Raw genomic sequence first — 15,747 nt, 5'->3', positions numbered from 1 at the left:
GGCCCAGGTCCCGGTTGACCATGTCCCGTTTGGCCCAGTCCCAGTGTGTGACCCATGCCCCAGTGGCCCCAGGTTCCCGTTGTTCCACCCTGTCCCAGTTTGGCCCAGTCCCAGTTTTTGACCCAGTCCCGTTTGGCCCAGTCCCAAGTTTGACCCTGCCCCAGTTGCCCACAGTTCCCCAGTCACCCCAGCCCAGTTGGCCCAAGTCCCCCTTGTCCCCGTTTGGCCGAGCCCAGTTGACCCCATCCAAGTTGGCCCGAGTCCCCGTGTCCCATGTTGGCCCAGTTCCCCATCAGTTGTCCCAGTCCCAAGAGTTACTCCTATCCAGTTGGCCCAGTGGTCCAAGTTCCATGGTGGTCAACCCGTCACAGTTCTGGCCCAGTTCCCAGGTTGACCCTGCCCCAGTTTGGCCCAGTTCACGAGTCCACCCAGTCCCAGTTTGGCCAGTCCCAGTTGACCATGAAAAAAGTTGGCCCCAGGTCCCGGTGTCACCCTGTCCGTGTGGCCCACGACACCAGTTTGACCCGCCCCAGTTGGCCCCAGTTAACGGTTACAGGTCCCAGTTTGGCCCAGAGTCAAAGTTGGACCCTGTCCCAGTTTGGCCCCCATGTCCCAGTTTGACATGCCCCAGTTTGGCCCCAGTTCCCCGAGTCCACCCCATCCAGTGGGACCAGTCCTCCTGCACAAGTTGGCCCAGAGTCCCAGTGTGAACCGTCCCAGTTTGGCCCAAGTTCCACTGTCCCAGTTTGCCCAGTTCCCAAGTCAGTCCGTCCCTAGGTTCCCAGAGTACCCATCCCAGGTGGACCCAGTTTGTTGGCCCAGTCCCTGGCTTGATCACCCTAGTCCAGTTTTGGACCCTGTCCCAGTCGTGCCCCAGTTCCCCGAGTTAGCCATCCCAGTTTTGGCCCAGTTTGGCCCAGCCCCGAGTAACCCGTCCAAGTTTGTCTCCCAGCAAGTTTGGCCCCAGTTTGGCCCCCAGTTCCCCGAGTCACCATCTCCCAGTTTGGCCCATTGGCACCTCAGTTCCGGAGTCACCCTGTACACGTGTCCCAGTCCCCGAGTCACCTTGTCCCATTTAACCCAGTCCCAGTTTGATCCTTGTCACAGTTGGCCCAGTTTCCCAGTTGACCCAGTCCAGTTTGGAAACAAGCTCCTGGTGTCCCCCTTATCCCAGTTCAGCCCAGTTTAACCAGTCCAGGATCCCAGTTGGCCCAGTTTAACCCAGCCCGGATCCAGTTTGCCCAGTTTAACCCAGTCCAGGATCCCAGTTTGGCCAGTTACCCAGTCCGGGATCCCAGTTGGCCCAGTTAACCCAGTCCCAGGATCCAGTTGTCCCAGTTTAACCCAGTCCCAGGATCCCAGTTTGGCCCAGTTTAACCCAGTCCCAGGATCCCAGTTTGGCCCAGTTTAACCCAGTCCCAGGTCCCAGTTTGGCCCAGTTTAACCCAGTCCAGGATCCCAGTTGGCCCAGTTTAACCAGTCCGGGATCCCAGTTGGCCCAGTTTACCCAGTCCGGGATCCAGTTGTCCCAGTTAACCCAGTCCCAGGATCCCAGTTTGGCCCAGTTTGGCCCAGTCCCAGGACCCAGTTTGTCCCAGTTTAACCCAGTTCCCAGGATCCCAGTTTGTCCCAGTTTAACCCAGTCCCGGGATCCCAGTTTGGCCCAGTTTAACCCAGTCCCAGGATCCCAGTTTGGCCCAGTTTAACCCAGTCCCAGGATCCCAGTTTGGCCCAGTTTGGCCCAGTCCCAGGATCCCAGTTTGGCCCAGTTTAACCCAGTCCCAGGATCCCAGTTTGGCCCAGTTTATCCCAGTCCCAGGATCCCAGTTTGGCCCAGTTAACCCAGTCCCAGGATCCCAGTTTGTCCCAGTTTAACCCAGTCCGGGATCCCAGTTTGGCCCAGTTTAACCCAGTCCCAGGATCCCAGTTTGTCCCAGTTTAACCCAGTCCCGGGATCCCAGTTTGGCCCAGTTTAACCCAGTCCCAGGATCCCAGTTCGGCCCAGTTTGGCCCAGTTTAACCCAGTCACGGGATCCCAGTTTGGCCCAGTTTAACCCAGTCCCGGGATCCCAGTTTGGCCCAGTTTAACCCAGTCCTGCGATCCCAGTTTGTCCCAGTTTAACCCAGTCCCAGGATCCCAGTTCGGCCCAGTTTGTCCCAGTTTAACCCAGTCCCGGGATCCCAGTTTGGCCCAGTTTAACCCAGTCCCAGGATCCAGTTGGCCCAGTTTACCCCAGTCCCAGGATCCCAGTTTGGCCCAGTTTAACCCAGTCCCGCGGATCCCAGTTTGTCCCAGTTTAACCCAGTCCTGCGATCCCAGTTTGTCCCAGTTTAACCCAGTCACGGGATCCCAGTTTGGCCCAGTTTAACCCAGTCCCGGGATCCCAGTTTGGCCCAGTTTATCCCAGTCCCAGGATCCCAGTTTGTCCCAGTTTAACCCAGTCCCGGGATCCCAGTTTGGCCCAGTTTAACCCAGTCCCAGGATCCCAGTTCGGCCCAGTTTATCCCAGTCCCAGGATCCCAGTCTGGCCCAGTTTAACCCAGTCCCAGGATCCAGTTTGGCCAGTTTAACCCAGTCCGGGATCCCAGTTTGGCCCAGTTTAACCCAGTCCAGGATCCAGTTTGGCCCAGTTTAACCCAGTCCGGGATCCCGTTTGGCCCAGTTTAACCCAGTCCCGGGATCCCAGTTTGGCCCAGTTTAACCCAGTCCCAGGATCCAGTTTGGCCCAGTTTAACCAGTCCCGGGATCCCAGTCTGTTCCAGTTTAACCCAGTCCCGGGATCCCAGTCTGTTCAGTTTTAACCCAGTCCCAGGATCCCAGTTTGGCCCAGTTTGGCCCAGTTCATCCCAGTTTGTCCCAGTCCCAGTTTCACTCTCCCAGTTCATCCCAGATTATCCCAGTTTCTCCCAGTTCGTCCCAGTTTGTCCCAGTCCTCAGTTTCCCCCTCTCCCAGTTTGTCCCAGTTGGTCCCAGTTCATCCCAGTTCTTCCCAGTTTGTCCCAGTCCCCAATTTCCCCCTCTCCCAGTTTGTCCCAGTTCATCCCAGTCTGTCCCAGTCCCTCCCTGGTTCCGGTTCCCACGGGGAAAGGGGCGGGGCCAATTTCCAGTGGGCGTGGCCTGAACCCAAACTGGGAACCCAAACTGGGAACCCAACCCCAAACTGGGAACCTGAACTGGGAACCCAGCCCAAACTGGGAACCTGAACTGGGACCCGACCCCAAACTGGGAACTTGAACTGGGACCCTGACCCCAAACTGGGAACTTGAACTGGGAACTCCAGCCCAAACTGGGAACCTGAACTGGGAACCCAACCCCAAACTGGGAACCTGAACTGGGAACCCACCCCAAACTGGGAACCTGAACTGGGACTGAGCCCCAAACTGGGAACTGAACTGGGAACCCAACCCCAAACTGGGAACCTGAACTGGGAACTGAGCCCCAAACTGGGAACTCCAGCCCAAACTGGGAATCCAAACTGGGATCCCAGCCCCAAACTGAGACCCCTGAAACAACTGACTTGGGAACCCAACTGGGACCCGCCACGCCCAAAACTGGACCCGCCGACCCCAAACTGGAACCCCAAACTGGTAACCCAAACTGGGACCCTGACCCAACTGGGAACCCAAACTGGGACCCCGACCCCAAACTGGGAACCCAAACTGGGACTGGGACCCCAACAATGGCGAACCCAAACTGGGACTTACCCTACCCCAAACTGGGAAACCCCAAAGTGGATACCAAACTGGGATCCCCAAACTGGGAACCAAACCGTTACTGGGACACCCAAACTGGGAATCCCCAACTGGGACTGGGACCCCAAACTGGAACCCCAAACTGGGAACTCCAACTCCCAAACTGGGACCCCAAACTGGGACTCCGACCCCAAACTGGGAACCCAAACTGGGACCCCGACCCCAAACTGGGAACCCAAACTGGGACTCCGACCCCAAACTGGGACCCCAAACTGGGACCCCAACCCAAACTGGGATCCCAAACTGGGACTCCGACCCCAAACTGGGAACCCAAACTGGGACTGGGAACCCAAACTGGGACTGGGACCCCAAAGTGGGACTGGGACCCCAAACTGGGAACCCAAACTGGGACTGGGAACCCAAACTGGGATCCCAAAGTGGGACCCCAAACTGGGACCCCAAACTGGGACCCCAAACTGGGACCCCGACCCCAAACTGGGAACCCAAACTGGGACTCCGACCCCAAACTGGGAGTCCAGATTGGGACCCTGGGACCAACTGGACGCCAACTGGGAACCCAACTGGGACCCGACACCAAACTGGGAGACCCAAATGGGACTTCCCGACCCCAAACTGGGAGCCCAAAAATAGGACCCCCAACTGGGATACCCAACTGGGACCCCGACCCAAACTGGGAACCCAAACTGGGACCCCCCCACCCCAACACTTGGGGACATGGGACCCCAGACTGGGACCCAAACTGGGACACCCACCTGACTGACCCAAACTGGGACCCCAAACTGGGACTCCGACCCTAAACTGGGAACCCAAACTGGGACTCCGACCCCAAACTGGGAATCCAGATTGGGAACCCAAACTGGGACTGGGACCCCAAACTGGGACTGGGACCCCAAACTGGGAGTCCACTGGGATCCCAGCCCCAAACTGGGCCCCGCCCCTTTCCCAGGCCCCGCCCCTTTCCCAGCAGCCCCCGCGGGGTCTCCGGAGGTCACCGAGCCCCGGGCCGGGGTGGGGGCGGGGCGGGGCGGTGCCCGCTAATTAGGGCCGCTAATTAAGGCCAATTAACGCCCTCGTTAATGAGCCCCACCGGGTTGGGCCCGGTGACGTCACCGTTGCGAAAGGGCCCCGGTGGGGCGGGGGGGGGGAGGGGAACTGGGGGGGGGAGAACCTGAAATGTCCCCAAAATGTCCCAAAATGACCCCAAAATGACCCAAAATGTCCCAAAATGACCCGAAATGACCCCAAAATGCCCCAAAATGACCCTAAAATGGCCCAAAATGACCCAAAATGTCCCAAAATGACCCCAAAGTGTCCCAAAATGACCCTAAAATGTCCCAAAATGTCCCAAAATGCCCCCAAAATGACCCAAAATGACCCTAAAATGTCCCAAAATGTCCCAAAATGACCCAAAATGTCCCCAAATCACCCCAAAATTCCTCCAAATGTCCCAAAATGACCCCAAATCCCCCCAAATGGCCCAAAATGCCCCAAATGACCCCAAATGAATGTCCCAAAATGCCCCAAAATGACCAAAATGAATGACCCCAAATGCCCCAAATTACCCCTAAAATGTCCCAAATGTCCCAAAATGTCCCCCCAAATGCCCAAAATGTCCCCAATGTCCAAAATGTCCCAAAATGGCCCCAAAATGTCCCAAAATGTCCCCAAAATGACCCAAAATGCCCAAAAGGTCCCTAAATATCCCCAAATCCCCCAAATGACCAAATGTCCCAAAATGACCCAAAATGCGCCCAAAATGTCCCAAAAATCACCCAAAATGTCCCAAAATGGTCCCCACAAAATCCCCGAAACCATAAGGCCCAAAACGCCCCAAATTGCCCCAAATGACCCGAAATGCCCAAAATGTCCCAAAATGTCCCCCAAAAATGTCCCAACATGACCCCAAAGCCCACAAATGTCCCCAAAATGCCCCCCAAATGACCCAAAATGCCCCAAATGACCCAAAATGACCCCAAAATGCCCCAAAATGTCCCAAAATGACCCAAAATGTCCCAAAATGCCCCCAAAATGTCCCAAAATGACCCCAAAATGTCCCAAAATGACCCTAAAATGCCCCAAAATGTCCCAAAATGACCCCAAAATGGCCCAAAATGTCCCTAAATATCCCCAAATCACCCCAAAATGACTCCAAATGACCCAAAATGACCCCAAATCCCCCCAAATGACCCAAAATGTCCCAAAATGACCCAAAATGCCCCAAAATGTCCCCAAATGACCCAAAATTCCCAAATGACCCCAAAATGCCCAAAATGTCCCAAATGTCCCCAAATCACCCCAAAATGCCCAAAATGGCCCAAAATGACCCAAAATGTCCCAAAATGCCCCAAATGCCCAACGACCCAAAATGCCCCAAACCCCAAAATGCCCAAATCCCAAAATGACCCCAAAATGTCCCAAAATGACCCAAAATGTCCCCAATGCCCCAAAATGACCCCAATGTCCCAAATGTCCCCAAACACCCCAAATGCCCAAATGCCCAAAATGACCCTAAAATGTCCCAAAATGTCCCAAAATGACCCTAAATGTCCCAAAATGACCCAAAATGACCCCAAAATGGCCCAAAATGACCCCAAAATCCCCCAAAATTCCCCAAATATCCCCAACTCACCCCAAATGACTCCAAATGACCCAAAATTACCCCAATCCCCAATGACCAAAATACCCCAAAATGCCCCCAAATGACCCCAAAATGACCCAAAATGTCCCCAAATTACCCTAAAATGTCCCAAAATGACCCAAAATGTCCCAAAATGTCCCAAAATGACCCCAATCCCCCGAAATGATGCAAAACTGACCCAAAATGACCCCAAAAAGGCCCCAAAATGATCCCAAACTCCCCAAGCGACCACAAAATGTTCCCAAAATCCCTAAAATTGATCCCGAAATGGCCCCAAAAGTACCCAAAAATGACCTAAAAAATTCCCCGAAATGACCCCCAAAATTGACCCCAAAAATGACCCCAAAAAACCGAAAACTCCCCAAAATGACCCCGAATCCTCCAAACTGACCCAAAATGCCCCCAAAATGACCCCAAATTCCCAAAACTGACCTGAAACCACCCCAAAATTGACCCCAAAATGATCCCTAAATCTCCCAAAATGCCCAAAAATGACCCAAAATTATCCAAATTCCTCAAAACTGACCCCAAATCCCCCAAATTGACCCAAAACGCCCCAAAATTTACCCCAAGCTCTTCAAAACTGACCCCAAACCACCCCAAAACTGACCCCAAAATGATCCCAAACTCCCTAAAAATGATCCCCAAATCCCCCAAATTCACCAAAAGTCCCAAAAATGACCGCAAAACTCCCTCAAAAAATGGACCCGAACATTCCTCAAAAACTGACCCCCAAATCTCCCAAATTGGACCCCCCAACAACACCCCAAAAGCGACCCCAAACACTCCCCCAAAAATGACCCCAAACTCCCCAAAACTGACCAACCCTCCCAAAAATGCACCCAAAACTCCCTATAAAGAAGGCCCAAACTCCCCAAAATTGTCCCCAAATCCCCCCCGACTCCCCAGCAACTGCCCACCAATGCCCTGATGACCCCAAATTTTCGGCTCCCCCGCCCCCCACGGCGATGACGTGGCGCACCCTGGCGGCTCCCGCGCGCTCCTGTCGCTGCTGCTAGTGACAGGTGACGGGACACGGGACGGTGAGGGGACAAGGGGACATGTGATGGAATTGGGGACAGGGGACAGGTGAGGGACACGGGGCAGGTGAGGGGACAGGGACAGGTTAAAGTTGCTGGGACAGGGACAGTGAGGGACAGGGGACAGGTGAGGGACATTGGGGAAGGGACGTGAATGGGACCGGGACAGGTGACATGTGAGGAGACACGGGAACATTGAGGGGAACGGGGACGGGAGGGGACAGGTAGCAGGTGAGGGGGACAAACTGGGACAGTGACATTGAGGAACACGTACAGGTGAGGGGACAGGACAAGGGAGGGGACACGGGACGGTTGAGGGGACAGGTGAGGACATGGGGGACCGGTGAGGACACAGACAGGTGAAGGGGACATTGGGGACGAGGTACATGGGAGGGGACAGTGGTTACCGGAGGGGACAATTTGAGGGACAGGAGGGGACACGAACAGGTGCAGGGCACCAGTAGTGGACCTGTGGGTACGTGGGGGGACATAGGAGGGACAGGTTAGGGACAGGTGATGGGAACAGAACAGGTGAGGGACATTGGGGACAGGTGAGGCGTCACAGGTAAGGGGACAGGTGAGGGGAGAGGGATGGGGACAGGTGAGGGTGACACACATGTGACAGGTGCACTCAGGCTGTCTTAATCATGGTCCCCACAGTGACACGGGGACACTGACAGGTGGGCACTGACAGTTGTTCCCATGTCCCCGCACCCTGCCCCGGTGACACAGGTGACCGGTGACACTTGCACAGTTGACACAACTTGGGGGGGGGACACGTACACTGACAGGTTTCTGTTCCATGTCCCCAGTGACCCAGGTACACAGGTACAGGTTACACTGACAGGTGACACTGACGGTTCTGTTCCATTCCCCCAGTACACGGTGACACAGGTGACAGTGGACACTGACGTGCACTGAACAGGTGACACTGAACAGGTTTTTTCCATGGTCCCCCCAGTGAACCCAGGTGACACTGACAGTTACACTGACAAGTTGACCTGACAGGTGTTATTCCCCCCCGTTGACCTCAGGTGACACAGGTGACAGGTGACACTGACAGGTGACACTGACAGGTGTCTGTTCCATGTCCCCACAGTGACCCAGGTGACACTGACAGGTGACACTGACAGGTGGCACTGACAGGTGTCTGTTCCATGTCCCCACAGTGACCCAGGTGACACAGGTGACACAGGTGACACTGAACAGGGACACTGTGACAGTTTTACACGACAGGTGTTCCATGTCCCCCCAGTGACCCAGGTGACACTGACAGGTGACACAGGTGACACTGACAGGTGACACTGACAGGTGACACTGACAGGTGTCTGTTCCATGTCCCCCCAGTGACCCAGGTGACACAGGTGACAGGTGACACATGTGCACTGACGGTTGACCTGACAGTGTTCCTGTCCTCCCCCTGACCAGGTGACACTGACAGGTGACACGACAGTGGACACTGACAGTTGTTCCATTCCCCCCCAGTGACCCAGGTGACACATGGTGGCAGTGGACCACCGCGGTGGTCGGTGGCCACGCCTGTGTCCCGCACTCGAGCCTGGCAGGTGGCCGTGCTGGACATTTTCAAGCTCTACTGCGGCGGCGTCCTGGTGGCCCCGCGCTGGGTGGTGACAGCGGCGCACTGCACCACACCTGGGTAAGGGACACACCTGGGCACACCTGGGCCCAACACTGGGAACACACCCGGGCACAACCGGGACACACCTGGCACACTCTGGGCAACCTGGGCACACCTGTCAACCCTGGTGCCACACCTTGGCACACCTGGCACACCTGGCACCCTGGGCACAACCTGGGCACGACCGGACACACACACCTGGATAGGGACACACCTGGGAAGGGACGCACCTGGGCACGGGGACGCAGGTAACCTGGGCACACCTGGTACACACCCTGGCAACACGGGACACACCCTGGGCCTAAGGGACACAGCTGGGCATCCCTGGCACACCTGGGGACCACACCTGGGCACACACCTGGGCACACCTGGGCACACACCTGGGCACACCTAGGGACACCTGGGCACACCTGGGCACACCTGGGCACACCTGGGGACAGTAACACACACCTGGGCACACCTGGGCACACCTGGGCACAGGTAACGCCCACCTGGGCACACCTGGCACACCTGGGCACAGGTAATGCACACCTGGGCACACCTGGGCACACCTGGGCACACCTAGGGACACCTGGGCACAGGTAACGCACACCTGGCACACCTGGCACACCTGGGCACACCTGGGCACACCTGGGGACAGTAACACACACCTGGCACACCTGGGCACACCTGGGCACAGGTAACGCACACCTGGGCACACACCTGGGCACACCTGGGCACACCTTTCACACCTGGGCACACCTGGGCACACCTGGGCACACCTAGGGACACCTGGGCACAGGTAACGCACACCTGGGCACACCTGGGCACACCTGTCTCCTCAGCGTGACCACAATGGCCCTGGGCCAGCTCCACCTGTCCCCCATGTCCCTCAGGTGTTCCTCAGGTGTTCCTCGGTGTCCTTCAGGTGTCCCTGAGATGTTCCTCAGTGTCCCTCAGGTGTCCCTCAGGTGTTCCTCAGGTGTTCCTGAGATGTTTCTCAGGTGTCCCTCACCTGTCCCTGTCCCCCCATGTGTTCCCCATGTCCCTCAGATGTCCCTCAGGTGTTCCTCAGGTGTCCCTCAGGTGTCCCTCAGGTGTCCCTGAGATGTTCCTCACCTGTCCCTGTCCCCCCATGTGTTTCCCATGTCCCTCAGATGTTCCTCAGGTGTTCCTCAGTGTCCCTGAGATGTCCCTCAGGTGTTCCTCAGGTGTCCCTCAGGTGTCCCTCAGGTGTTCCTGTGATGTCCCTCAGTGTCCCTCAGGTGTCCCTCAGGTGTTCCTCAGGTGTCCCTCAGGTGTTCCTGAGATGTTCCTCAGGCGTTCCTCAGGTGATCCTCACCTGTCCCTGAGATGTTCCTCACTTGTCCCTGTCCCCCCCTGTGTTTCCCATGTCCCTCAGGTGTTCCTCGGTGTCCCTCAGGTGTCCCCCCAGGTGTCCCTCAGGTGTCCCTCACCTGTCCCTCACCTGTCCCTCACCTGTCCCTCACCTGTCCCTGTCCCCCCCAGGGTGACCACGGTGGCGCTGGGCAAGCACCGGCTGTACGCGCGCGAGGCGGGCGAGCAGCGCCGCATGGTTGCCCGCATGGTGGCCCACCCGGGCTACGACCCGACCACCAAGGACAACGACATCATGCTGCTCAAGCTCCTGGCGCCCGCCGCCATCTCCGACCGCGTCCGGCCCATCCCGGTGGCATCGTGCCTGCCCCAGCCTGGCACCGCCTGCGTCACCTCGGGATGGGGGGCCACCACCTCACCTGAAGGTACCGCAGGGGGCGGGGCACAGGTGGGGGTGGGTGGCATCTGGAGGGGGTTTGGGGCACCTGGTGGAGGTGGGACATGGCCCAGGTGGCATCTGGAGAGGGTTTGGGGCACCTGGTGGAGATGGGACATGGCCCAGGTGGCATCTGGAGAGGGTTTGGGGCACCTGGTGGAGATGGGACTGGCCCAGGTGGCATCTGGAGAGGGTTTGGGGCACCTGGTGGAGGTGGGAACATGGCCCAGGTGGCATCTGGAGGGGGTTTGGGGCACCTGGTGGAGATGGGACATGGCCCAGGTGGCATCTGGGGGGTTTGGGGCACCTGGTGGAGATGGGACACGGCCCAGGTGGCATCTGGAGAGGGTTTGGGGCACCTGGTGGAGGTGGGACATGGCCCAGGTGGCATCTGGAGAGGGTTTGGGGCACCTGGTGGAGGTGGGACATGGCCCAGGTGGCATCTGGAGGGGGTTTGGGGCACCTGGTGGAGATGGGACATGGCCCAGGTGGCATCTGGAGGGGGTTTGGGGCACCTGGTGGAGATGGGACATGGCCCAGGTGGCATCTGGAGAGGGTTTGGGGCACCTGGTGGAGGTGGGACATGGCCCAGGTGGCTCTGGAGGGGGTTTGGGGCACCTGGTGGAGGTGGGACATGGCCCAGGTTGCATCTGGAGGGGGTTTTGGGCACCTGGTGGAGATGGGACACGGCCCAGGTGGCATCTGGAGGGGGTTTGGGGCACCTGGTGGAGGTGGGACATGGGCCCAGGTGGCCATCTGGATAGGGTTTTGGGGCACCTGGTGGAGGTGGGACCATGGCCCAGGTGTTCATCTGGAGGGGGTTTGGGGCCCCTGGTGGAGATGGGACATGGCCCAGGTGGCATCTGGAGAGGGTTTGGGGCACCTGGTGGAGATGGGACATGCCCAGTGGTATCTGGAGGGGGTTTGATGGGCACCTGGTGGATGGTGGGACATGGCCCAGTGGCATCTGGAGAGGGTTTGGGGCACCTGGTGGAGATGGGAACTGGCCCAGGTGGCATCTGGAGGGGGTTTGGGGCACCTGGGTGGAGATGGGACAACGGCCCAGTGTGCATCTGGAGGGGGTTTGGGGCACCTTGTGGAGGTGGGACATGGCCCAGGTGGCATCTGGAGGGGGTTTGGGGCACCTGGTGGGCACCTGGTGGAGATGGGACACGGCCCAGGTGGCATCTGGAGGGGGTTTGGGGCACCTGGTGGGCACCTGGTGGAGATGGGACACGGCCCAGGTGGCATCTGGAGGGGGTTTGGGGCACCTGGTGGGCACTTCATGGAGGTGGGACATGGCCCAGGTGGCATCTGGAGGGGGTTTGGGCACCTTGTGGGCACCTGGTGGAGGTGGGACATGGCCCAGGTGGCATCTGGAGGGGGTTTGGGGCACCTGGTGGGCACCTGGTGGTCATTGGGGCACCTCATGGGCACCTGGTGGAGATGGGACATGGCCCAGGTGGCATCTGGAGGGGGTTTGGGGCACCTGGTGGAGATGGGACACGGCCCAGGTGGCATCTGGGGGAGGTTTGAGGCACCTTGTGGGCACCTGGTGGAGGTGGGACATGGCCCAGGTGGCATCTGGAGGGGGTTTGGGGCACCTGGTGGGCACCTGGTGGAGATGGGACACAGCCCAGGTGGCATCTGGGGGAGGTTTGAGGCACCTTGTGGGCACCTGGTGGAGGTGGGACATGGCCCAGGTGGCATCTGGAGGGGGTTTGGGGCACCTCGTGGGCACCTCGTGGTCATTGGGGCACCTTGTGGGCACCTGGTGGAGGTGGGACAGGGCCCAGGTGGCATCTGGGGGAGGTTTGAGGCACCTGGTGGGCACCTGGTGGTCATCTCGTGGTCATTGGGGCACCTCATGGGCACCTGGTGGAGGTGGGACACGGCCCAGGTGGCATCTGGAGGGGGTTTGGGGCACCTTGTGGTCACCTGGGCCTCCTCCTGGTCACTTGGGTGACCTCATGGTCACTTTGGACCCCTGGTGGTCACTCATTGGTCACTCATTGGTCACTCAGGGTCACTCAGTGGTCACTCAGGGTCACTCAGTGGTCACTCAGGGTCACTCAGGGGTCACTCATTGGTCACTCATTGGTCACTCAGTGGTCACTCAGTGGTCACTCAGGGTCACTCATTGGTCACTCAGTGGTCACTCAGGGTCACTCAGTGGTCACTCACTCATTGGTCACTCAGGGGTCACTCAGGGGTCACTCAGGGGTCACTCAGAGGTCACTCAGGGTCACTCAGTGGTCACTCAGTGGTCACTCAGGGGTCACTCAGGGGTCACTCAGTGGTCACTCAGGGTCACTCAGGGTCCACTGCGGGCACTCAGTGGTCCACTCAGGGTCACTCACGGGTCCTCAGTGGTCACTCATCATGGGGTCACTCAGTTGGTATCACTCAGGGGTCACTCATTGGTCACTCAGTTCATTGGTCACTCAGGGTCACTCAGGTCACTCAGGTTCACTCAGTGGTCACGGTCACGGTGGTAGTCACGGTCACGTCAGGGGTCACTCAGAGGTTCACTCCGGGCAGGGTCACTCAGTGGTCACTCAGTGGTCACTCAGTGGTCACTCAGTGGTCACTCATTGGTCACTCAGGGGTCACTCAGGGGTCACTCAGGGTCACTCAGGGGTCACTCAGTGGTCACTCAGTGGTCACTCAGTGGTCACTCAGTGGTCACTCTGTGGTCACTCAGGGGTCATTCAGTGGTCACTCAGTGGTCACTCAGTGGTCACTCAGTGGTCACTCAGTGGTCACTCAGGGGTCACTCAGGTCACTCAGGGTCACTCAGTGGTCACTCAGGGTCACTCAGGGGTCACTCAGGGGTCACTCAGGGGTCACTCAGGGGTCACTCAGGGGTCACTCAGGGTCACTCAGTGGTCACTCAGGGGTCACTCAGGGGTCACTCAGGGTCACTCAGGGTCACTCAGTGGTCACTCAGGGTCACTCAGGGGTCACTCATTGGTCACTCAGGGGTCACTCAGGGGTCACTCATTGGTCACTCAGGGGTCACTCAGGGGTCACTCAGGGGTCACTCAGGGTCACTCAGGGTCACTCATTGGTCACTCAGTGGTCACTCAGTGGTCACTCAGGGTCACTCAGGGTCACTCAGTGGTCACTCAGTGGTCACTCTGTCCCCGCAGTGACGTACCCCGAGGTCCTGCAGTGTGTCAATGTCACGCTCTTCTCCCCGGCCGAGTGTCGCAGTTTCTACCCCGGCTCCATCACCGACAACATGATCTGCGCCGGGCACCTGCAGGGCGGCCAGGACACCTGCCAGGTACACCTGGGGACACCTGGGCACACCTGGGGACACCTGGGGACACCTGGGGCTCTGGGGGACACCTGCAGGGCGGCCAGGACACCTGCCAGGTACACCCGGGCACACCTGGGCACACCTGGGGCACACCTGGGCACACCTGGGGACACCTGGGGACACCTGGGGACACCTGGGGACACCTGGGCACACCTGGGGACACCTGGGGACACCTGGGGGCACCTGGGGACACCTGGGCACACCTGGGGCACACCTGGGGACACCTGGGGACACCTGGGGCACACCTGGGCACACCTGGGCACACCTCGGGGCACCTGGAGGCACCTGGGCACAGCTGGGCACACCTGGGGACACCTGGGGCACCTGGGGACACCTGGGGCACACCCGGGCACACCTGGGGGCATCTGGGGACACCTGGGCACACCTGGGGCACACCCGGGTGCACCTGGGGACACCTGGGGCACACTTGGGCACACCTGGGGGTACCTGGGCACACATGGGCACACCTGGGGACACCTGGGGGCACCTGGGGGCACCTGGGCACACCTGGGAAGGGTCAGAGGTGCAGGAGAAGCCGGGTTTGGGGCCTTCAGACCCAACGGGATCCCCCAAGGGTTTGACCAACCCAGTGAGGTCACCCAACCCAACGAGGGCTTGGTTGACCCAACCCAACGGGATTGACCAACCCAAGGGGTCACCCAACCCAACGAGGGCTTGGTTGACCCAACCCAACGAGATCCACCAAGAGTTTGACCAACCCAAGGGGTCACCCAACCCAACAAGGTCACCCAACCCAACGAGATCCACCAAGGGGTCACCCAACCCAACGAGGGCTTGGTTGACCCAACCCAACAAGGTCCACCAAGAGTTTGACCAACCCAAGGGGTCACCCAACCCAACAAGGTTACCCAACCCAATGGGATCCCCCAAGAGTTTGACCAACCCAAGGGGTCACCCAACCCAACGAGGTCATCAAACCCAACGAGGGCTTGGTTGACCCAACCCAACGGGATCCCCCAAGAGTTTGGCCAACCCATGAGGTCACCCAACCCAATGAGGTCCCCCAACCCAACGAGATCCACCAAGGGGTCACCCGACCCAACGAGGTCCCCCAAGAGTTTGGCCAACCCAAGGGGTCACCCAACCCAACGAGGGCTTGGTTGACCCAACCCAACGAGATCCACCAAGGGCTCACCCAACCCAACAAGGTCACCCAACCCAATGAGATCCCCCAAGAGTTTGACCAACCCAAGGGGTCACCAAACCCAACAAGGTCCATCAAGGGGTCACCAAACCCAACGAGGTCCACCAAGGGTTTGGCCAACCCAATGAGGTCACCCGACCCAACGAGGTCCATAAAGGGGTCACCAAACCCAACGAGGGCTTGGTTGACCCAACCCAACGGGATCCCCCAAGAGGTCACCAAACCCAATGAGATCCATCAAGAGTTTGGCCAACCCAAGGGGTCAGCCAACCCAACGAGGTCACCCAAGGTCCCACCCCAACCCAACGAGGTCCACCAAGGGTTTGACCAACCCATGAGGTCACTCAACCCAACAAGGTCACCCGACCCAACGGGATCCACCAAGAGTCTGACCAACCCAATGAGGTCACCAAACCCAACGAGGTCCATCAAGGGGTCACCAAACCCAACGAGGGCTTGGTTGACCCACCCAA

The 15,747-nt window shown here is 58.7% G+C and overlaps 3 protein-coding genes and 2 long non-coding RNA genes across 8 annotated transcripts in view; all 5 read left to right on the top strand.

Moving 5' to 3' along the window:
• The window catches only part of SYNGAP1 (synaptic Ras GTPase activating protein 1), a 40,885-nt gene extending 40,732 nt beyond the window's left edge, over positions 1–153 (top strand). Inside the window, exon 15 of the mRNA XM_050984850.1 lies at positions 99–153. Within this exon, the coding sequence (XP_050840807.1) occupies positions 99–153 (55 nt within the window). The remainder of the gene's footprint in view (positions 1–98) is intronic.
• Positions 154–1,329: 1,176 nt separating this feature from the next.
• Positions 1,330–3,156, top strand: LOC127060697 (uncharacterized). Its single transcript, XR_007779995.1, has 3 exons — positions 1,330–1,422; positions 1,616–1,836; positions 2,797–3,156. It is a non-coding gene; the product is annotated as an uncharacterized LOC127060697 (long non-coding RNA).
• A 454-nt stretch (positions 3,157–3,610) lies between these two features.
• On the top strand, positions 3,611–4,344 carry LOC127060746 (basic salivary proline-rich protein 3-like; the record flags this gene model as incomplete). Its single annotated transcript, XM_050984849.1, is given in 2 exon segments — positions 3,611–3,860; positions 3,863–4,344. Coding segments are annotated over 2 exon segments (732 nt in total), but the record flags the coding sequence as incomplete, so codon positions are not given.
• Positions 4,345–7,320: 2,976 nt separating this feature from the next.
• On the top strand, positions 7,321–14,148 carry LOC127060745 (kallikrein-13-like; the record flags this gene model as incomplete). Its single annotated transcript, XM_050984848.1, has 5 exons — positions 7,321–7,357; positions 8,878–9,049; positions 10,520–10,773; positions 13,937–14,099; positions 14,145–14,148. Coding segments are annotated over exons 1-5 (630 nt in total), but the record flags the coding sequence as incomplete, so codon positions are not given.
• LOC127060684 (uncharacterized) lies at positions 12,774–13,922 on the top strand. 4 transcript variants are annotated; one of them, XR_007779956.1, is made up of 4 exons: positions 12,778–12,948; positions 13,028–13,093; positions 13,596–13,722; positions 13,800–13,922. It is a non-coding gene; the product is annotated as an uncharacterized LOC127060684 (long non-coding RNA). The 4 variants fall into 4 exon arrangements; XR_007779955.1 differs by having other exon boundaries at positions 12,774–12,809; positions 13,596–13,922; XR_007779954.1 differs by having other exon boundaries at positions 12,778–12,895; positions 13,019–13,093; positions 13,596–13,922.
• Positions 14,149–15,747: the final 1,599 nt, after the last annotated feature.

Source organism: Serinus canaria, chromosome 25, assembly GCF_022539315.1.
Source record: "Serinus canaria isolate serCan28SL12 chromosome 25, serCan2020, whole genome shotgun sequence".
Classification (NCBI taxonomy): Eukaryota; Metazoa; Chordata; class Aves; order Passeriformes; family Fringillidae; genus Serinus; species Serinus canaria.
This window is presented reverse-complemented; position numbering and strand designations above follow the sequence as displayed.